The 23,527-nt window shown below is 42.7% G+C and overlaps 1 protein-coding gene across 5 annotated transcripts in view; it reads left to right on the forward strand.

Moving 5' to 3' along the window:
• Positions 1–22,398, forward strand: part of LOC144829310 (biliverdin reductase A-like) — a 296,629-nt gene extending 274,231 nt beyond the window's left edge. For all 5 annotated transcript variants that reach the window (XM_078688341.1, XM_078688339.1, XM_078688344.1 and 2 more), the window contains exon 7: positions 21,399–22,398. In XM_078688341.1, coding sequence (XP_078544467.1) covers positions 21,399–21,654 — 256 coding nt within the window. In that variant the 3' untranslated portion in view covers positions 21,655–22,398. The remainder of the gene's footprint in view (positions 1–21,398) is intronic.
• The last annotated feature ends 1,129 nt before the right edge of the window (positions 22,399–23,527 follow it).

Raw genomic sequence — 23,527 nt, forward strand, 5'->3', positions numbered from 1 at the left:
AAATGGAAAGTGAACAAAACATTTCATTTGAAATTGTCCTTCCAGAGTCCAACACAGAAATCATTGATCCAAATGAGATTGAATTTATGGATGAAACATGGGACCAAGAACTACTGCAATGTGTGCAAGCAGTAGATAACCTCCTTGCAAATGAGGACATTTTACAACCTCAGAGACTACAATCTATATTCCATGATTATGAAATTTCTGACAATGAAATGTTAGAAAGTTTAATAAATTATGAAACACAATAAAAAAAGTTTACAAAAAAAAAAAAATAATCAACAAAACCAACAATCAATTAACATACAGCATTTGAAAAGTCTATCATTCATTTTTTATTGTGATACGCTCCCCAGTACGCTTCCCGGTTCGCGTACCGGGCGCTAACCACGAAAAAAAACAAAAAAAAAATTTATTTTTTTTGCTTAGCGGGGCCCCTTTAAAACCTCCACATCAAACCTAGGGGGTCAGGGAGTATCTACTATGCCCCCTTAAGGTCATTTGCCCCTTCGCTTTTGACCTCCTCTTGTCTCTCGATCCTACCGAGAGACAAGATGGCGGCCGCTCCGGACTGTTTAGAATGTTGACAGACACCGGAGAGCCAATCAACTTCGCTACGCGAAGTTCCGTTACGCGTCAAGTACGCGTACCGGGGCGCTGCCTGGTCCGCGCTTACAGATATATATCTTTTTTTGAACGTTATTTTCTCAAAATCCACTGCAGCACATATATTGAGACCTACAAAAGGCACATCGGGCTACCAGTCCCTACAATTTTGCCAAGTTTCGTGCAAATCCATTCAGCCGTTCGGGCTAAAAGTGAGGCTAACCGCCCTATGGAAAACTCAATGTTAAAAACACGTTTTGGGACCCCCCTTTTTTCTCGGCCCCCCCTGGACCAACTCCCCCCAAATTTCCAGTGGCTGCTCAGAAACAAAATGTTCCATTTTCCAGAAAATTTCAGCCAATTCCGTCCACAAACGCCAAAGTTATTAGACATAGAATTTTCAAAAATCCCATAGGGAAAAAATCCTAACTATATATACCTACTGGCGACCGCCAGTAGGTAATGCATATATATATTCAGATGTATTCACTGAAAAAAACATAGCTTTCAGGCACGTTATAGTTAGAAAATAGCATTTAAAAAACCTTAGAAATTCACTGAAAAAACCATGGGTTTTAGGGAAAGTTATAGTTAGCTGGACATTTCACTCATACAAAACCATAGAATTTCCCCGTTATAGTTAGTTCAGCTAACTATAACTCGCGCCCCCGCAATCCACTGCTGTTGACTTCACATATTACATCACTGATGACATGATCAGTGACATCACTGATGACGTCACTGATGACATCTCAAAAGACATCACAATACCCCTTCAGTTCCAAAACATTCTAGACTGAAAGAGAAAAAAGACAAATCCAGCTCGGCACTGAAAATGTTGGCATTGAAATAAAAAGATGCTCCCTTAAAATCACTGTAGCCGATTTTGGAAAAAATGAAAGAGAAGCTGGATCCCAAACAAAAGAAGATTCATTTAAATCCTAATTCTGGTCACATAACAGGTAAACCAGTCATACCTTCAAAAAGGAAGGCAGACACTAAATACAAAATCCTTCTGAAGAAGAAAAAGGACATGGCTACCAGCCCTATTAACATTCCTCAAACCCCTCCACCTTCTTCGCCAATTCCTATTATACCAGAGATAAATCTTCTACACATTACACCATCAGGTTCTCCTCACACAAATCCTGATTTAGCAGAGGATGATAATATTTATAATCAGCCACCAACTGGTCCATGGGATGACTAGATTATAATTCCACCTCAAGATACAGACCCTGATCTACCCCTCCTGACAATAATAATGCATATCAGGAGATGATTGCTAGGACAGCCAATTACCATGGAGTACCCTTACACAAAGAAGCTAAAGAAGAGGATTTCCTATTCGAAATCCTAGGAAACACACACAAAAAAACACAAATGTTGCCTATTTTGAAAGGGATGATGAGGCATACAAATAATATTTTTAAAGACCCAGTAACAGCACACATACTAACACCTAGGGTGGACAAAAAGTATAAACCCCCATCATCTGTCTCAGTTTTTATTAGGGGGCAATTGCCTTTGGATTATTTGGTGGTCTCCAATGCCCATAAAAGGGCAAACTCACAAACTTCAGGAGAAGCACCACCTCCAGATAAAGAATCCAAACTAATACATGCATCAGGAAAGAGAGTAGCTGCTCAATCAGCCAACCATTGGCGCATAGCTAATGCGCAGGTCTGTTTTCCAGATACAATAGAGCTCTCTAAGATCAAGTGGAAGAACAATTGCAATATCTCGCAAAAGAACACAAAAAGAGGGGGCGGGAAATAGTACAGGAAGGTAAACTTATTTCTAATTCATCCATCAGGTGCACATTAGATGCTGCAGATACTGCAGCTAGAGGAATCAATACTACCATTTTGCTTATGCAGATCAACTCCTGTCTGAGGCAAGCCTTTTTTTAAGCCTGTTTCAGCCGTGACGTTAACTAGCGCTGCATATCTACTTCTGCACCTAAAGCTCAAAGGCTGGGGGGGACAATGTTTTTAAGGTTTTAATTTGTTCTTAAGGGTACATTTTATTGTAGTTTTTATTGTTTGCTCACTGCTCTCGATCCTCAGTGGCTTCTCCCCCGACTCTCTAGTCTACCGCCCGGTCTCTTCCGGTTTGCATGGAGAGAGCCAGGGGGAGGTCTCCACGCCCCCTTCACTCCGACCCACTTCCGGGCTGGCAGCCATCTTGGGGGTTGGCGCTCTAGTCTTTTTCACTTCCCCAGCCATAAATGCAGGAGAGGGTCTTGGCGCGCAGCGGATCAACTCCGTCCTGAGGTAAGCCTTTTTAAAGCCTGTTTCAACCGTGACGCTAGTTAGCACTTCATATCTAATTCCGTACGTAAAGCTCGAAGGCTGGGGGGACATTGTTTTTAAGGTTTTAATTTGTTCTTAAGGGTAAATGTTATTGTAGATTTTATTGTTTGCTCACTGCTCTTGATCCTCAATCGCTTCTTTTCTGACTCTCTGGTCCACTGCCCGGTCTCTTCCAGTGTGCACAGAGAGAGCCAGGAGGAGGTCCTGTGATGTTTCAACTTTGAAAGGCTAGACAGAACAGATAAAAGAAGGGGGCTAGCGATTGTCTATCACAACTCGCTTGAAGCTAGTTTCACACCAGTTCCTCATCTAGATTGTGAAGCACTCAGGTTCAGTATTTATCTGAACAAATCCTTTACATTCTAAGGAATGCTAGTCTATCGGCCTCCCGGCCCACGAATGGGCTACGTTGACAAAATCCTGAATCCGGTATAACGTATGCAAACTTTACACTGGTAGGGGACTTCAACTTTCACCTAGAGTTGTCCTCGAATGCACACTCTCAATAGCTTCAACCTACACCAACGAATTGAAGTTCCCACTCACACAGCTAACCATACACTGGATGGGAACTTCACAAATAATGCAGAATTAGACATAGATACGATCCTTCCACTCCCATTGTTGGACCTTAGGGCCATTTTCTTTTCATTCATAACCCAGTGCAACAGAGCTGAATTGAACAGCACTGCTCGAATCATCAAGTACCGACCGTGGAAGGATACCAAGGTGGATGCTCTCCAGGAGGCTCTTTCCAAGTCTGTTCCCGCTCCTGTCAAGGACATTTACAGTGCAGCAATCAGCTACACTCGCTGGCTGGACACAGCATGCATCAAAGTGGTGCCTGAGAAAATGCTCAAGAGCCATAGGAAAAATCCATCTGCTCCACGGTTCTCACTGATGCTGACAGCAGTACAGCTTGAGTGCAGGCACAATTAGCGCATTTGGAGGTTAGACTATACTCCCAGAAAAAAAGCTTTATAAAAAAAACTGTTGTGGAGTATAAATAGCTTATTAAAGCCGAACAAAAAGAAAAAATTCTCAGGAAAAATTAGATTAGCAGCAAACTCTTCCAGGGAACTTTTTTAAACGGTCAAACATGTGTCCAAATGGAACAACAGTATCTCCTTTATCCCAGATGAATCTTTCTGCAACAAGCTGGCAGATTTCTTCTAATCCAAGGTATTCTCTCAGAAGACACTTAGTACTGACCTTTCTATTAATCTGGAGGAGGCCACCAACATCGGTATATCCACTGGGCGTGAGGCACCTCCCAACTTTGAGGCTTTCTCTCCTTTAAAGTGGGATAAAACAATCAGTCTCATGAGTTCTATCAAATCTGAAGCACCCTCTGACCCTTGCCCTCCAGTGATCATCAACAAGTTTGTCAGTCAGGTGGCTGGGCCACTCAAAGATTTACTAAACCAGTTTCTGAGTATGGGGCACTACCCAAACATCTGGAAAAGGATCTCTATTTTTCCCCCGGTGAAGAAACCCTCCATGGACCCCAAGCTGGTGGATAGCTACAGACCAATTTCCCGACTTCTGTTCCCTGCTAAGGTGTTAGAGAAGGCCAAGAATGAGGAAATTCTAACTTTTCTGGACACCCATCAATTGCTGGACTCTGCTCAATACGGGTTCAGAGCAAACCACTGCACAGAGTCTGGCCGCTTCTGAGGAAATTAGAGTCAGGGTGGACAGGGGCGGCAGAGCAGCATTAATCCTACGAAATCTCTCTGCTGCCTTTGATACTGTTCACCATTCACTTCTTATTAAACGTCTGCACTCCTTAGGCTTTAGGAGCACTGCACTAACTCTGCTGAGCTCATTTCTCAAGAATAGAAGACAGTGGGTCGAGATGGGAGATGCAAAGTCCAGCCCCTTCTCCCCCCCCTGCGGGTGCCTCTGGGATTGGCACTCAGTCCCACTCTTTTCAACGTGTATATCACCCCTTTGGTAAAGCTCATTCTGAATTTCGGCCTGACCGTATTATCCTACATGGATGACACACAAATAGTGGTATCCGTCTGCAGATGTTTGTCTGCAGTCGCAAGTTGGATGCAGAATAACTGTCTCAAGTTAAATTTGGAAAAAACTGAGATGTTGCTCTTTGGGAAAGAGACCTCCTTTTGGAATGCATCCTGGTAGCCCCAGGAGCTGGGTAATCTTCCCAAGCGGGTGCAAAAGGCAAAAAACTTGGGAGTCATCTTCGGCACCAAACTATGTTTCCCAGCTCAAATCGATGCAATGACCTCTGTGGGCTTTTTTATGCTACGGGTTCTCAAATAAATCCTCCTGTTCATCCCAACAGACTTACAGAACATCCTAATGCTGGCCCTCATTGGCTCCAAAATGGACTACTGCAATGTCCTTTATCTAGGCACCTCGAAATACCTGAAAAAAATTGCAGCCTCTACAGAATGCGGTAGCAAGAGCCCTTTTAAAAATCCCAAAGTTCAAACCAGTATCTCACCTATTGCTCTGCCTTCAATGGCTGCCGGTGGAGAAGAAAATCTCATTCAAGGCTCTGTGCCTAATGCATGATGCTCTTCATTGCACCGGTCCATCCTATTTTCAAGAACGATTTGTCTTGTATGCGCCCAGTAGAATCCTCAGATCTAGCACAGCATACATGGTTCTGGTCCCCAGAACCAAACGAATAAACTGGGGCGGTAGAACGCCTGCCTACCTGGGGGGAAAGCTATGGAACTCCCTTCCTCTTGCTCTCCGGTCACAACCCAGCCTGCAGTTATTCAGAAAGCAGTTAAAGACCTGGCTATTTCCCCCTTCAAATAACAGAGTCACACAGACTTAATTCAGCTTGCTGTTTTTTCCATCCTCTGCTCTTGATCCGCCTAGCGCTAAGACACTCTCGAGTAATGCGTGCTCTATAAAACTACTTCATTCATACATTAGAAGACATGCAATGCTCAGAATTTCTGGTTTTAAACCAGGAAGTGCAGCAAACCATTCTTTATGCACCCTTTGATAAGGAACACCTTTTTGACTCTTAAATGGCTCTATCCCTTAAAAAGATGAAGAAGGATACTGAAGAGGGTCCTTTCGTCGCTCCTTTTACAGAGTAGGTTCCAAACAGTCTCAGCCGGCGGCATTACTAGCGGGTAGGGAGTCGGGGGGGGGATTGGGCGGGTCTAGCATGGGTGGGGGTTAATTTAAAAAATATAAAATAAACTTACCTTCCCGGGTCCTGGGTCCCTCACCGTCTCAGCTCCTGGCCGGGTTCCGCAGAACAGGAAGCAGGTTGCCACCCTCCCCTCCCCTAAGACAATCACAACACTGCAATGGCAGCGTTGTGATTGGCTGGAACACTGACCACACAGGCATCTATGGGGATGCCATTTTCTCCGTGTAGGCTGCATGCAGCCTACATGGAGAAAATGCAGAGTGCATTTGACTGGTTTGGTCGGCCCTGGGGCTGACCAAACAGTCAGCACCCTCAGAGTGGGCAAGCCACTCCTTCCCTGCCCTAAAGCAGGACCGCCCACCCGCCCCCAACCAAACCCTTCTGCTTTTTAATCAGTGCGAGAAGAAGAAACATAAAATGATATTTATAATACCATTTTAGGTTTCTGCTTCTTGCACTGCGAGAAAGCAATGGGGCAACGCTCCTCCACCCACATGGAGGAGCTGCCCCTGGTTCCAAAACAAATACCACTGATGTGGCCACATCTTCATACAAGACACAAACACAATCATCCCCCTCTAGAGGATTCTAAAAGGGTGGTTATAGAGGAAGCCTTTTAAGGGAAGAGGTAGAGGTAAAACAACCCGCACCTCTCAGTCCACTAACAAGCAGTGACTTGCTAGTACTCCCCCCCTAACCATTCATCACCTGTTGGGGGAAGATTACAACAATTTCCTCACATTTGGAAGTTAATAACAGACAAATGGGTATTAGATATTATCCAGCATGGTTATATTGCCTGGAACTTACCAGCAATCCTCCCAATATTCCACCTTGCATTCACAAACTCTCGCCACACCACCGACAGCTCCTCAAACAAGAGGTACAAGCTCTTCTAACAAAAGGAGCTATAGAACCAGTTCCATTACAACATCAAGGATTAGGAGTTTACTCACTTTACTTCCTAATCCCCAAATGGACGGGTCTTTAAGAGCAATCTTAGATCTCAGAACGTTAAACCTATACATACTGTCAGAACACTTCCATATGGTTACCCTTCAACAAGTGCTTCCTCGTCGACAACAAGGCAACTTTATGTCCACACTAGACCTAAAGGACGCATACTTCCATATTCCTGTTCACCCAGCACATGTTAACCACACCTATTTATTTACCCATAATTGTGGGTAAATAAATAGGTGTGGTTAACCTGACGCTCACAAACTGTTGCCCCTTGATGAAGGAGCTTGCGGCTCCGAAACGCGTTGGGAAATTGATCAGCAGTCGTAATACACAGCTTTCTTGAAATAAAGGGCTGACACCTACCTTGTGCGGAGTGGCGTCTTTGGAATCAGAGGCAACTTGAATGAATATATGCGCGGCGGCCTCAGCTGCGGAAGATGCCCCGCCTGCTGGAAATGTGGTAGCAGGACTCACCAGACGTAAATAAACTGATGGAAAGCAGCGCATAAGAGTCATCAAAAGTGGAAGCTGTGCATCATGCCTGGAGCCCAGTGGAGGGTTGTTAAACAAATAAAGTTAAAAGTAATGTGAACTGTTGGTGAGTGAAACGGACCCCATTAATGGGATAGAATTGGACCACATCTCCCAGCATGCTACTCACTGGTGAGTGCAGGCAATTATGGGTAAATAAATAGGTGTGGTTAACCTGACACTCACAAACTGCTGCCTCATGATGAAGGAGCTTGCGGCTCCAAAACGCGTTGGGAAATTGATCAGCAGTCGTAGTACACAGCTTCCTTTAAATAAAGGGCTGACACCTACCTTGTGCGGAGTGGCGTCTTTGGAATCAGAGGCAACTTGGATGAATATATATATATAGATATATATAGATATATATATATATATATATATATGTATATCTCAAGGTCGATGGAAGAATAAATGGGTATATAAGTGTCTAAATGGATGATTTCTTTTGGGAAAAATTGTTTAACTGACTGATTAAGTGTATCTTAGTGAATACAAGGGTTAGTGAGTAATGTTTAAATATGTAATTATCTGTATCAGTCTCTCATTTTGTGTATAAGTGGCTGAATAACTTGCTGAGTAGCTACATGAGTGTCTATATAGGTTATTAGTTGCTTTTTTGAGTATCAGTATGAGTGTCTGAGTGTCTGTATGGTTCGGTGCGGGGTATTATGTAGTGCATAGATGCATGAATGAGTGACTCACTGTTTGTATGTGTTTAAGACAGCATGTGAGTAGGACTGTATGGGTGGATGAGCGTGTGTATGGGTGTGTTAGTGAGTGGATGACTGTCTCAATAGTGTCTTTATGAGTAACTACGTTTCTGGAGCACTAAGTGTAGTGGAAACGCTGCTGAAACCTATGGCTATTTCAGTGAATTTCTAAGGTTTTTTAAATGCTAATTTCTAACTATAATGTGCCTGAAACCTATGTTTTTTCAGTGAATTTCTAAGGTTTCCTAAATGCTAATTTCTAAATATAACGTGCCTGAAAGCAATGGTTTTTTCAGTGAATATATATATATTTATTATACTTTGTTCACATTTGAAAATGTCTCGGTCCGCCTGTTTGCCTCGGTGGCACAGAAAAAATGGGTGGAACTGACATCAGCACGCCAATGAGGTCCTCTTATGGCTCCGATGACGTCATACGGTGTCGCGAGCGGAGCCGTGCTATTATGATGTCCTAGTCAACGTGCGAGTAATAGGAAAGAATTTCTGTGGAATGCTGGTGCAGGGGATATTCACCTCAGTGTTCAGGCTAGTCCTTTGGAAGCAACTGTTTATGTTGCCACTCCAGAAACCAAAACCAGTGATCCGAGGGCAGAGTCCCTGCAGAAGGCACATGAAGTGGGGTGCCCAGTCGTGTGCACTGGCTGGGCAGTGAAGTGACAAGCACCACAACCCACAAAAAAGCTATCGAGGGCACTGAATAACACAGGATCTTCTCTTTGTATCTGGCAGGAACAGTGAAGTTAAAATGCCCTAGTACCAAAATGTAGAATTAGTGCTACAATGGTCTTCAAGAGGACCTGCGACGCCGCTTCTGCCTCCCGTACACTGGAGGAGGCACATGGGTCACGCGGTACGGTCATACTGCGGTGGGATGCACACTCGTTGACCTCTCATGGCACTGCTCCACACTTCAGGGAGGACGCTTTCCATTAGCTATGTTTTCTGATGACGTGTCGCGCCGGCCCCGTCCAACAAGAGAACTCCTTTAGATCCAAACAGACTTTTCAACTCTCTCACCGGAAGTGAAACCAGGCCACGCAGACACTTTCACAATACAACAGCCGGGAATGCACTTTTCGGTAAATAAAACACATTCCTTCCTCCTAATTAATCAACTAAACATCTCACTGAAGAACAGGGGCCAGCTTCGATTGGTAAACAGCCGTTACAACGACTTTTTTACTTTGCCATATCATTACAACGCATGCATTACCACGCATGCCTTGTACATCGCAAAGTCATTACTATGCATTTTTTTGGAACGTATGGTCATTTACCACGCGTACCTTTACAACAAATTTTGTTGTAAAGGTATGTATGGTAAATGACCAAGCATTCTAAAAAACAGGTGATGATCCACGTCGATGTATGGAAACAGAGGCTGTTCCGTTTCCTCACAACGACGTGCGCTGCCCCTCAGAGATGACGTGAAGTAGGAACCACGAGGAGTGAGAGGTAGGGGGATTGGGCATGGGGTGGGGGGTTCTTTTCAGGGGTTTAGGGTAGTGCAGTGGTGTTCGGGTAATATAGGGGGTCGGGCTGGGGGTAGTGTTTTAGGGTTTAGGGTAGTGCAGTGGTGATTGGGTAGTGTAAGGGGTCATGCTGGGATAGTGTTTTAGGGTTTAGGGTAGTGCAGTGGTGTTTAGTAGTGGAGGGGGTAGTGTTTTAGGGGTTAGGGTAGTGTGTCCCACCAGCGACAATATCCGTGGACAAAGGGGATCCTGACCCTTTTGAAAGCTCCGCCAATTGAATAATTTGGGTCAAGGGCCCTACCATGTCCAAGACCTATCAATTCCTTTCTTGGGATCCCTCATATACTTGGAGAAAAAGGTACATAGTTTCTCATCAATTTCAGGCATGTGTGCCACCTTCCCCTTCAGTGAGGGCCTATGGCATTCTCCCATCATCCTATTCTTGACCTCTCTTTCAAGAGGTTGATGGGTTTTCCCCACCACATACTTTGCCACTTTGGTGTCAGGGGTCCACTCCGCCGACCTAGGATGGTAAATTTGGGTAGGCTCGAACATGTCGGACCGGGGACTGAGAGGAGTGGGACTCTGGATGCCAGGGACGCCCCGAGTCCTTATCCTCATCGGAGGAGAATCCTCTTCCAAAACACCCTCTCCCTCTAGGGGAAACCAGCCATCGGGGTCTAAAATAGTGGTGACAGCGTCAACATTTTCTCCGGGGGTCCTCCTCCTCCTGGCAGGGTGCATGTTTTAGCGTTTGCGCACTCTTGAGGAAGGTTTCCGTAAATGTATCAAATCCCTGTGTTATGCTTAACTGCCCTTTTATTCCCCATCTGGGAGTTACTGAGACTTGCCACCACCAGATCTGGGTCACTGAACACCCCAGGGATGCTTTTCGCGAGCTTAACAACCAGATCCCTAAGAGGAGCCAGCACCCTAGAAATAGCCAGAGAGAGGGCTTGGTCCACTGCTGGAGGGAGAAATTGGGGGGGGCATACCTCCTCCACTTGCTGGTAGGAGGAGTAAAAATGGTCTTCTGGAGAAAACATGATAGCAGAGGGTGTGAGCACAGAACAAATGCCCTTAAAATCCTTAACGGTACAAAAGGGGGTGGTCCTTAAGACAGCCCCCTCGCAGGTGCAAGGGACTTCACAATATTATACGTCACAACATTATATACGATGGACTGTGATATGATTGGACTATAGTTGCCTTGGAGACTACCCCCCTAATGGTTCATGGGTTGTGTAGTCTTTTGTTTAATGATTGTTGTGTTACGTTGTCTTTGAACTGCTATGCAAATAAAGTGAGGAAAGATATGCATAATCCTCGCCTCCGTCCTGCCATAGAATTCATTAAACTTTATTCAATATGATTTAGAAACATAGATCATAAAAGTGTACATAAGAACAGTAAATCCTTTTTCCTAATACAATACAGTGAGAATTAATCAAAACCAGTATGTAAAAAAGGGTGTTACAAAGCCCGGTTCAGAGCAACTTCAGGTTAACAGAATCGTAAAGTTCAATGTTTCGCAAGATCAATCTCATGTACTTCATGCAAAATACACAATAAGGGGTCCAAGGAAGATGTAACGTTCCAATACCTGACCAGTCTGCACTATATACAACTGCAGAAAAACTAAAATTAAAAAGTGTTTCGCACACTTCTGTCATTGGGCTAAATGTGGGCTAGATATGGGTGATATTTGTGCTAGATTTGGGCTCTTTGTTCTCTGATGGCCATCTTGGGAGACTTATTTGTTATGAAGTTTCCTAATTTCCTCATTTACTGCTGTCTCCTCAGTAGGAAATGCTTTCAGTTTTTTACTTTGATTCCATCAAGAAGGCATTCAGATGTGTCACAAATTCAGAATGTTAGCACTCTAGTTGTTCATTAGATCCTGTAGTAAAGCTACTGCTCACCAGGGAGTTAACTGGAAGTCTACTGCTGGTATTGAAAGTGATTGTTTTATTCTGCATGTCAGAATTTTCTGATGAAATAGAAGAGGATTTGAGATCTCACTTAAAACATACCCTAAATGTTCTTTCTGCAGCACTAACCATAATTTCTAGGCAAAATGAACCCCCTCATGTCGTTCCTTTTTAAATAAAATATTTTAAGTGTTACCAGTTTATTCCAATCAAGATGGCTTCAGGTGTGCCATGATGTTGTCATAAGTAAGACTGTTAGCTCTCTAGTTGTTCTTTGGAACACTCTGGGAAGCTGCAGGAGAACACAAAGGCATCAACTGACAGGCTAGGCTGCTCCTGTTGAAATATAATAGGAAGATATTTGAGATCTCACTTAAAACATGTCCTAATTTTTCTTTCTACAGCACTAACCATAATTTCTATGACAAAATGAACCCCCTCATTTTGTTCCTTTTTAAATTAAATGTTTTAAGTGTTACCAGTTTATTCCAATCAAGATGGCTTCAGGTGTGCCATACTTTTGTCATAAGTAAGGCTGTTAGTGCTTATAGTGCTCCTTTTGTTAACCCTCAAAATCTTCGATTCACTACAATGCATTTCAATTGGGGACTATCATGTATATCGGTCCCAAGATGGCTGCCAGCAATTCCAGGATGAAGTGCTGACAGCCGATCAGATCTCACGATGACATGTGTGGTTAGGCTCCGCCCAGATATCAATATTTTTTCTTTTTCAAATTTCTCAGGAACTACTGAACAGATTTACACCATTTAACAAAAAGAGTTCTTTCTGAACCAAGGGCTACCTTTTTGCCAAATTTGGTGTAATTCCGTTCAGCAGTTCGGGCTGTAGCCGTGTCTAAAGTTTCTTATGGAGAAAACACGTTTTGGGACCCCCCCTTTTTTCTCAGCCCCCACTTGCTGAACCACCCCGAAATTTTTAAGATAGGAGCTGACAGGAGCGCCCCACGAGTTTTGAAAATTACGCGAAGATTCGTCAACCGGCGCCAAAGTTATTGGGAAAAGAATGTTGCTATTTTCCTATGGATAATAGGTCCTAACTATAACTACCTACTGGCAACCGCCAGTAGGTAATATATATATTAATGTATATATATATGTATGTATGTATATATATATATATATATATATATATATATATATATATATATATATATATATATATATATATATATATTTAGCGGAAAGCATTTGTTAAAGCCGCTATTGTAACTGTGAGTGAGCATTGTGCGTCATGAACATCTGGGAAGCGCCATGTCAGCAGACGCTATACGTGGGAGGGAACTGGCAGCCCTCAATGCGTTTGATGACTCCCCGGCCGGGGATGTAGCTGTGTCCACATTGCAGGAAACGGCAGAGAGCGAAACCGCTAGCACTCGTGAGAAGTTTAAAAAGCTTGAGAAACTTATGAGGCGTGAACAGTCGAAATGGTGGGAGCACCGCTCCCTGAGCCGCTATCTGGAGGTCAATAGAATACCTAGGGGGTTGCGAGCCATGTCAGCCCCCAGTTACAAAGATCCTGACCCAGATATGCTCAGGGAGAGAGCAGAATGTAATCTTGATAATTCCCGTCGGCTTGTGCAAATATTGGTACGATATGCGGATAGTGACCGTGTAAAGACTCAAGCAAAGATTGAGGAATTGAACGCAGAAATCGAAGCTACGTGCACTGAGGAAATCGCAGAATGCACTAAGCTAAGGAGTGAAATGATGGCAAGGCTACAGAAAGAGGAGGACATAATTAGAAAAAGGAAAACTTACAAGTTTCAACGCGATAAGGCTGATTATGCTGAGGGGCGAATTTTTACGTTCGCGAAAAAATATGACGCTATAAAAGCCAGTAAAGCGTTTAAGCCTGTCCCCCCTTTGCAACCGTCTACTTCCAAAGTCATGCCTGGCTTAGTTCAACAGGAAGACACTTCTGAATCTAATCTCAGCTCCAGTGTGAACAGCGACACGGATTCCAATACTTCGCAGGAGGAACCCCGGCTGGGGTTTACCCGGTTTTCGCTGGCCCAAGAGGTGGCGTGTCTACGCAAGGACAGACGAGAGACTCTTCGCCCCAGGGTACCAGCGCAACAAAAATTAAAAGCCAAAACGCCAAGCGCTACGAGCGCCGAAAAGCCAACTCAAGAAACAAGACAACAAAAAAAGAAAAATCTCAACAGGCGGTGGAACATGAAGTGAATAATTCAGGTACTGCCCTTTCTGTTTTAAATCTTACCAATAGTAAATTCTCGGCATTTGAACTGCGCATTTTGTCGATGGGACTGTCCTATTGCCCTCCTAGTGACTTCAATTATGCCAATACTAGGATAGATTTATTCAAATTTGTCCGTAAATTGAAGCTACAAAAACACTTTGCTGGGAGTAAAACACGTGCAATCGGGGTGAGAGCGGAAACAAACAACCAAGGGCTCTTGGCACGCGATGCCCCGTTGCTTCATGACATGGAGTCCCTCAGATGTGAACAATCAATTTCGCAGAGTACTCCTGAACAGCCACACACAAATTTAGGGAGTCTTACCAACTTCAAGCCACGTTCCACCTATACGCCTGTCATGCTGTATGACAACATAGACATATTCCATGAGGCAGCTATTAAAGAAATCAAGGTGCTGTACACTAAAATGCTCAAAACTAAGCAACACAAATACCAGCTGAACGATCAATACATAAAACTGGTTAAAAAGATCCAACAAGATGATAATATCATTGTCAGACAGTCAGATAAAGGGGGCAACATTGTGCTATGGCCCAGGCAACTCTATCTGGAAGAAGCCTTCTCCCAATTGAACAATTCTGACTGCTATAGACATTGTGATGTGGGTGTGGTAAGAAAAGCCCAGGCAGACTTCTACTCCTTGCTAATGGGGTGGCGGTCCTATGGTCTGATCAGTATGGATGAACTAAAGTTCCTAAAAAATGACCACCCCATCACGCCTGTTCTGTATCTGATCCCAAAAATTAATAAGGATCCAGCTAAACCTCCTGGTAGACCTATTATTGCAGCTTGTGGGGGCTTATTGGAGAATACAACAATCTATGTGGACTCATTTCTACAAGAACATGTGCAAAATCTACCATCATTTGTCCAAGACTCCAATGATTTCCTCCGCAAAGTTAAGGATATTCAGTGGGATCCGAACTGGTGGTTAATAACCTTAGATGTAACATCATTGTACACCAGTATTGTGCACCGGGATGGAATCAGAGCTATTGAATTCTATTTGGGACTAAGACCTATAATCATGTCAGAACACAATAGGATGATCTTGTCAATGATAACCTTCTGTTTCAACCATAATTTCTTTATGTTCAACAACCAGTATTATCAGCAGATCAGGGGGGTAGCCATGGGGGCCTGTTTCTCTCCCAGCTATGCCTGTTTGCACATGGGCTATTGGGAGAGACAGGTCCTCTATGGTAGGCACGCTGACATCGTTGCAAGCTCCATTGTTCAGTGGTATCGTTATATAGACGATGTGTTCTTAATTTGGCGCGGTACATTAACACAAGCTGAGCAGTTTATTGATACTCTCAACTGCAATGACTATAACTTGACGTTTACATCAGACATCAGCCAATATCAGGTACACTTTCTTGACATTGCCATTGAGATCAATGAGGGTAAACTACAGACCAAACTGTATAGGAAGCCTACGGCAGGTAACACTGTGCTCCATGCCAGTAGCCATCACCCTGCCCATCTGATCCGGAGCATCCCCTACGGGGAGATGCTCCGAATTAGTCGGCTGTGCAGTACTGATGCACAATGTAGCCAGGCTCAGGAAGCTAGCAAAACTAGATTTTTGGCTAGGGGCTACAAGGTAGGGGAGATCGATAAGGCTATGCGTAAGGCAAATGCACTGCCTCGTGACTTGGCCCTTGAGTGCAAGCAAAAACCTAAATCCATAGAGATACATGATAAACAATCTGTCAGACTGATCTGGCTTACAATAAGCAACATGGCGCACTCAGAAAAGCTGTTACCAAACATTGGGATCTAATTAGATGTGACCCTATTATAGGAGGAAAAATGCCGGGCAAGCCATCAATCACCTTTAGGAAAGCATATTCTATGCAGGATGCACTAGTCAAATCTAGTCCAGAGGTGGTTACACTTAAAAACTGGATGGACAAAAGCAGGGGCTTCAGAAAATGCTCCAGCTGCAAGGCCTGCCTCCATGGGGTTAACAAATCAGAATATACTATTCCCTTTTCAGCTACCCCGCGCAAGATTAATAAACAACTAACTTGCAAGAGCGAATACGTGGTGTATGTGCTGGAGTGTCCTTGTGGCCTGCGATATGTTGGTAGTACCAAGTTGCAGGTTCACAAGAGGATACTCCAGCACATACGAGCTATCAACACTAATGACTCCGCGTATCCGGTAGCTCGGCACTTCAAAGAGTGCCATAACAACAACAGTGCATTATTAAAATACTATGCCATTGATTCTGTAGGCCCACTTAGGAGAGGAGGGGATAGAGAGGGAACCTTGAGAATGTTAGAGACCAGGTACATCCTAGAGATGGACAGTAAGACACCTGGAGGTCTCAACTCAACAGAGGATTTTTACACTTGCCTTTGAACCTCACTTCCCTCTCGAAATATCTTGTAGCACAGATCATGAACTAGACAGTATGGATTTACTATATAGCGTATCCCATTAGAGTGTACACAGGGCTATTAAACTGTAACAACATCATAGGCCCTATGTCTGATGAGCAATGTGGACACAGTAGTTGAACATCATAGCCTAGGATTAGGCTATGCAATAAGTGAGGGGAAAAAACAGTAGTATAGAAAACAAACTTATTTTATTTTAATCACTATGCACTGTCACTTTGGTTGCAATACATCGAATGCTTCCTGAGAAGGCTAGCAAAGTTATGATATTACCGTTTCTGTAATAACATTGGAGGCTGCGATAATGTATTGAGACAGGTATTATCTCCTCCATGGCATAGACACAGTAATGTGCGCCAACCATCATAAAATGTGCAATATTTGAATATGAACGTCAGAGGGTGTTTCTCTTATCAGAAGTTAAAATTTATTTTAACTTTTGTATGGTTTTATCCTGGTATTATCCTGGTTTTTTATTGATGAAATTTATCTGATATATAATTATAGACAACATTATAAAGTGCGTATTTTTAAATGGATTTTTTACCATGTAAATATGCCTAGTATGTGTTCTTAAAACCCCAATTTTGGATATAACTGTTTACACCTTGCCGAATTTGCACATGTATAGTTGCTTAACGGGGATTATCCCGTAATTTGAGTAGCCTTACAGTATGTTTTTCATGTCTATGAACTTACTGCAGGAGCATCTGACCAATGCAACAAATCACGGTCTAACCATTCTTGCACTTGCACTGTAAATTTTGCCTTCCCTCCCCTATGCGTCATGTGACCAAGGCCTCTGTGTAGGCCGAAACGTTATGCTGAGGTGGGCCTTCCACGCTATTGAATAAAATCACTGCTCACCTGCACCCTGGGTCTTCCTCTCTCTCTTCTTCTGCGCCGTTGGTATCCGGTATAAGGGCTCCTGGTGAGAGAATGCTGAGATCGTGTTTATATATATATATATATATATATATATATATATATATATAAATATATCTAATTCAAACACAGGAAGCCCCATTGAAGCAGAAGTGGAGTAGAGAGTGCGCTGGAAGATCTCCAATTGCGTTTTTGCAGCAGTGAAGTCGTGCGCAAGGCAGCACCACCTGTATTGGAGCTGTTCTTGTCTTCGTTCCGTTGTTTGCAAGCCCCAGCTCAGAGCCTGCACGGACCCTGTCAAAGGTGGGCCTCGCTTTTCGACTGGGCAACAGCCGATATACATCAAATTCAAACACAGGAAGCCCCATTGAAGCACAGCCACACGAAGTTCAATTCAGCACGTTTATTTGGATCAATTTCACTGCTCGCTCCTTGGATGTTTTCAGAGCAATCTTCAAACATGTAAAGCCTGACGCGTTTCAGGAATCAGTCCTTTCTTCAGAGGCATTGTTCATGAAGGGCTGGAGGAGCAGATTTCAGGCACCAGTCCTTGCAAATGGAACCAAGTGTTCACCAAGTGGAGTAGAGAGTGCGCTGGAAGCTCTCCAATTGCGTTTGAATTTGATATATATATATATATATATATATATATATATATATATATATATATATATATATATATATATATATATTATTACAAAAACAAACATCCCTAATCGCTCATCTTCATTTCTTCTATCCTGATTTAGTCTATCCTGATCTTCTTTCAAGCTTCCAGGTACTGTTTTGTATATTTTAAAACCCCTTCTGTTGGAGTCCCTTAACCCTGCAGAGAACAAGCATCCCTTTTACCTAACCTTGTCCCGAGCTCAGCAGGGTCCCTGACACTGACCTTCTGATACCCAATCCTGCATCTCTCAATTTCAAACTTGCCTTGCTCCAAGGCTGCTTTTACTCTCCCTTTGCATGGGGATTCTTCTTCTGGAGACTATTTCACCCATGTTTGTGGTTGCTCCTTTCCATTTAATAGTATGACTGCTTGAAAGTCACCAGAATTAGAAAAACAACCATTAATGCCCTTTTTAACTTGTTTGTTTACAAATGGAACTGGGATGCTTGTTCTGTTCTGTGAGAAATTGTTTTCAATTCCTCCATGTGTTCAATTGAATTTTAAAGAAAGGTCATCCTCGTCATTTGTCAAAATTAATTTTTATCAAATTACACTCATCTGAGTGGGGTTCTCCAATGTACGCTTTCATTACAATGAAAGAGTGCTACATTTCAAAACACTGCGTGGCTTTCAGAGAGTTATTTTATGTTATGTTCATTATTTTTATACTGTGCATAGCTGCCCCTGACCAGGACTTTCTAGCACTCATGAACATAAGGCTACTGCCAAGAAATCTTATAACTTGACTATTCGAAGGAGCCAGGTCTTCAAGTGTTTACAGAAAGTAAGTTAATTGGGACTGGAGCACAATTGAAGGGGAAGACAGTTTCGTAGTTTGGAAGCTAAATACCTGAAGGGCAGCCCTCCCTGTCTGGCTGTTTTATCCACGGTATCACAGCTATTCTGAAATTCGATGATCTATGAGCCCTGGGGGAATAGAATTGAATTCATTGTCTGGGGTAGGCAGGTCTCACATTACAAAGAGCTTTGATTTGTATTCTGTTTTCATTGAAAGCCATTGCAGCTGGTGGAGTTGATGATGACTAGGGATGTGTCACAAAAGTCGTGCTGCCGCCCTTGGTTGTGCCTAGATAAAAAAGATGTTTTCAATAGTTTAGGTGAGATTATGACAGCCAGAAGTGGACCGAGGTCGAGAAAGTCCAGAAGATTTTTCTTAATTGTCTGAGGAAGCTAAAACAAGAGGTGATGACAATTTTAATTTTATGATCAAAGGTTAGATGACTGTCTAACCAGATACCAAGATCTTTCACCTCAGGTTTGGAAGCTGGAATGCCCTCCAGAGTTTCTGGCCACCATTGAGGGTCCTGCATGTTGGGCTGGTTCTGCACAAACAAAACCTCCATTCTGCTTTCATTCAGCTGAATTGAGAAGACTCACTCTTCATGTGGGGTGGAAATGACAAGATGATTTCATGTCATCTGCATAAGAAATGAATATGTAGCCAGCTGCTTCCACAATGTCTGCTAATGGACAGACATATTTGAAAAAGAGTGTGAGGCTTAAGGATGAGTACTGTCGAGCTTCAAAAGGCAGACAACGCTCCAAAAACATTTATGATGACTTTAAAAGAGCAACCTTCTAGAAAAAATGTAAACCAATCCAACGCCTCATGACATATTCCACAGTCCCTCGGTATATTGAAAGGAAGCTTATGAGACACAAACGCACTACTTCAATCTAAGAGGATGAGTACAGCAGAGCCGCCTTGATCTAAAGTTTGCCAAAGCTCTTCCGTTAACCCCAGTCGAGCTGACTTTGTGCTGTTTATATGTCGGAAACCAGACTGGGAGGGATGGAGTAGATTATGGGAATCCAGATATTGGGATAAAAGGCAATTGATACACTTTTTTACTACCTTCGTCAAGACCGGAAGAAGTGAGATTGCTTGCTAGTTCTTCAGTTTGATGGGATCAAACTAATGTGCTTTTAGTAGCGGAGCAAGAATTGCAGGGTTTCAAGACTGTGGGACCTTAGCCGTAGCCAAGGAGGGATTGAGAAGGTGGGATAAAAGATTTTTAATGATAATCAGGGAACAGGGAGAACCAGAGTTTATAATATTTAAGCTTTGAAAAGTATCCAACATGATCAGATTGAAGGCTACCATAGCTGGGCCCTCTGTGTGGCCTTGCACCCTTAAGGATAAAGCCACAGAATGCCTGGCAACTGCCTGAAAGTTAGCATAAATCTCAGAAATGTTCCTGGAATAATAATAGTCTAAGTCATTGCAGTAATCTCCTGATAGAATAACCATCGGAGCCTTGAAGGAAGGATCCATCAGAGACTTCACTATCGAAAAGATTTCCTTGGTTGAATTTTAGATTAATTAATGGTAGTGAAATAAGTCATTTTGGCAGTCAAGTCATGATTATTGAACCAAGCTCATTCAAGAGCTTTACATATTTATGGGCTTCCATAACTAAGCTAAACCATGGAGCAGAATTTGTGGGCTAAGGCTTGAGAATATTTGTCATTGGAATTAATGTATCTAATGCAGAGGTCTACTAGTGGTGTACTATCTTAAGTCACTCTTCAATATCAGGGCACAGAAAGGATTTCGATGAACATAGGGAATTACAAAAGGCGTCCTTCATGAGCTTGTGCCAACGTCTAGATAGGTGCAGTAAACTAGGATTGAGGGGGATGTTTTGGTCTGTGTAGATAAAGGGATAGCACAATGATCTGTTCATGTCATGGGCAGGGTTGGGGTAGCCACCAGCCCTGAGATATATAAGAAGCCTGCATCAGGGGTATGGCTAGCACAATGATTGGGTCTCTTGACCAGCTGAGCCAACTGAAGAGTTTCAAGATCTATGATGACGATTTGAGTGGGGGCATGCTTGTCATCTCCAGGATGAAGGTAAAAATCACCAGTACATTAAAATTAGAGAATTTAGTATGAAAGCCATGATAGCTTCAGGAAAGATTGAAGGGTATTAGTCAGCTGCTCCTGGCGGCTAATAAATGAGGGAGCCAGAAAATTACAAATGTACCTATACTAAATTTAAAAGTGTAGCTCAACACCTAACCTACAAGTGCAAATCAGTTTGGCAAGTAACTAAAGTTCAGGGTGCATCCATGCATCAGGGCAACTGGCCAGCCATTCTATGACTCTGCATGGGCTGGTTATCACCTCTTCGCAGACTCATGCTGCATCTTTGTCTGAAAACAGTAGGATAAATCTGGAAATGTGAGAGTAGAATGCACTTAAAATGTGTTAGCAGACCACCTTAATTGGTATGGTTAACACAAATGGAAATATCGACACAGGTGTGGAGAATGAGAGCGTGTCTTAACCAAGAAAAACGTTGATATGTACTTATGGCCACAACTACTGTACTTTACACTTCACTCTCTTATGCATGATATTTGTTGTTGATTTTCTTGTCATATTAAATACCCTCCATCTGACTTTGTCAATCTCTCCCTCCCTTACCTTCTTGGCATACCCCTTCCCTCCTACCTTCTATTCACAGGCCATTGACATGGATTGAAGAAAGAGCTCCTGGATTGAGACGTGGAAAACAGATCAACTTCTGCTTTGAGTCAGGAACCCTGGACAAGCTTCCTGATGCACCCAGGGCGGCAGTCGGGATCTTCATGCAGGACCAAAATCTATTTGCTAAGAAACTTATGGGCCAGGTATCCAGAGAAGAATTGGCAACAGAAAAATGGCGCATCCTGAGGTGCCTGAAGCTTGCAGATGAAATTAAACAACTTTGTGAGAACTAGGCAACCCTCTTTTTTGAGGAAAGCACATGGCTGTTTATAGACATTGAAGTGCGTGTGAATGCCGCAGGTACCATGTGACTTTCATCAGGGACCGCTTCCATATCCAAACAATTGGGCCATAACAACTGTGCTTGGTGCAGATGTGCTTCATTAACTAAATAACTCTAGGTGGAATTGTGCTGCTGCACACTTCATTAAGAGGAGCTGGTTGCAAGAACCGTATACAATGCCAATTGCTCTACTTGAAGATGCCTCCCCTGATTCCGTTGGTGGGGTTGTATGTCACAATATTGATAATAGAAATACCACCTGACATAAATATTGTGTCCCAAATGTTCTCTGAAAAAATACCACTCCATTGGACGTCAATTTTTTATTATTGAGTCTAATCAGGTGACATTTTTGTAACTGGTATTTAGGACACAATATTTTTGTCAGAGGATGTTTAGGCTACTGCATTCTGGTAACATATGTTTTAGGGGAATCAGATGTTCTTGCAATGGATACATACAATATCTAAAAGCACCGCCTCATGAAGGAAAGCAGAAGTAGAAGAGGTGCTTGAAGGAACCTTCTTCTGCTCACCAAAAGCTCTTTGGGGAAGGAGGGACCCATATTGAGCCACAGATAAAATTGGCGGGCCATCTAGAAAGGGCAGTCCTAAAGTGTCTGTGTGTGTGTGTGCGTGTATATCTATCTATCTATCTATCTATCTATCTATCTATCTATCTATCTATCTATCTATCTATCTATCTATCTATCTATCTATCTATCTATCTATCTATCTATCTATCTATCTATCTATCTATCTATCTATATATATATATATATATACATATATATATATATATATATATATATACACACACATATACAGACAAATGTCATATATACACACATTCATATAAAATCATTTTAAGTAAACAATAATTGCCTCAAACAGACACTGCTTTCCAGTCAAAGAAAGGAAGTTGTAAAGACTAACGTGTTTTCTCTGTTCTCTTTTGTATTCAAAAGCTGTGGTGGTGGGGTACGGGGGGGGCGGAGGGCAGGACAAACAGAGCTGAGGTCTCTCCTCTAGAGGTGCCAGTGATCATATTCTGATCGGCAAATTGCACTCCCTAACCATGGATCCGGCTGCTCAAGATTTTCATGTAATTCATGAAGCCACATGTGAAGGGGAAGGTTTTTATTTGCATAGCTTTCCACCCAATGCTAGTGAATTACCGACACAAAGTTCCACCCTCTCATTTCTTGTCAAATACGTTTTGCCTTTTGTAAAACCCAGATGGCCGGCCGTAATACATGTAATAAAGCCTAAAATGTACAATGAGGTGATCAATCAAGCGCAGATTATTCAGGTGTTCTGAACACAGTAGCTCACTAGAAAGAAATATGTGCTGGAGTAAACAAAAAGCATATATAGAAGATAGTGATTCAAAAACTACCATTGTGCACATTTGATTTGATTATTATAATCCGCTGTTCAACAGAAAACACTCAATTATTTGGCGAGTAGGTAAAAACCGGAGAACCCCTCTCTAAAAGTGCAGTAGAAAAGATACATCCTCCAAGATCATTTAAAGACTACACGGTCCACGGAAGGCAGTCTGTGTAGGACATGTTATGTTATGAATGAACAGACAGTAAAAAGGTGCTTTACCTGATGTTTATTTTATATATATATTGTGGTTTGCTTCAGGGGATGCATCTCTTGAGGCTGGTAATGAGAGACATTGTTTTGTGTGAAATATCAGTTGAAATGTTTTAGTCACTCCTGCGGTACTAACTGAAACCCTCAAAAACATGATGGGCACAACGGTGAGATGACATGACCATTGCTCGACGTATGTAAGTAGACTAAACAATAAGC

This window comes from Lissotriton helveticus, chromosome 4_1 (genome assembly GCF_964261635.1).
Source record: "Lissotriton helveticus chromosome 4_1, aLisHel1.1, whole genome shotgun sequence".
Lineage (NCBI taxonomy): Eukaryota > Metazoa > Chordata > Amphibia > Caudata > Salamandridae > Lissotriton > Lissotriton helveticus.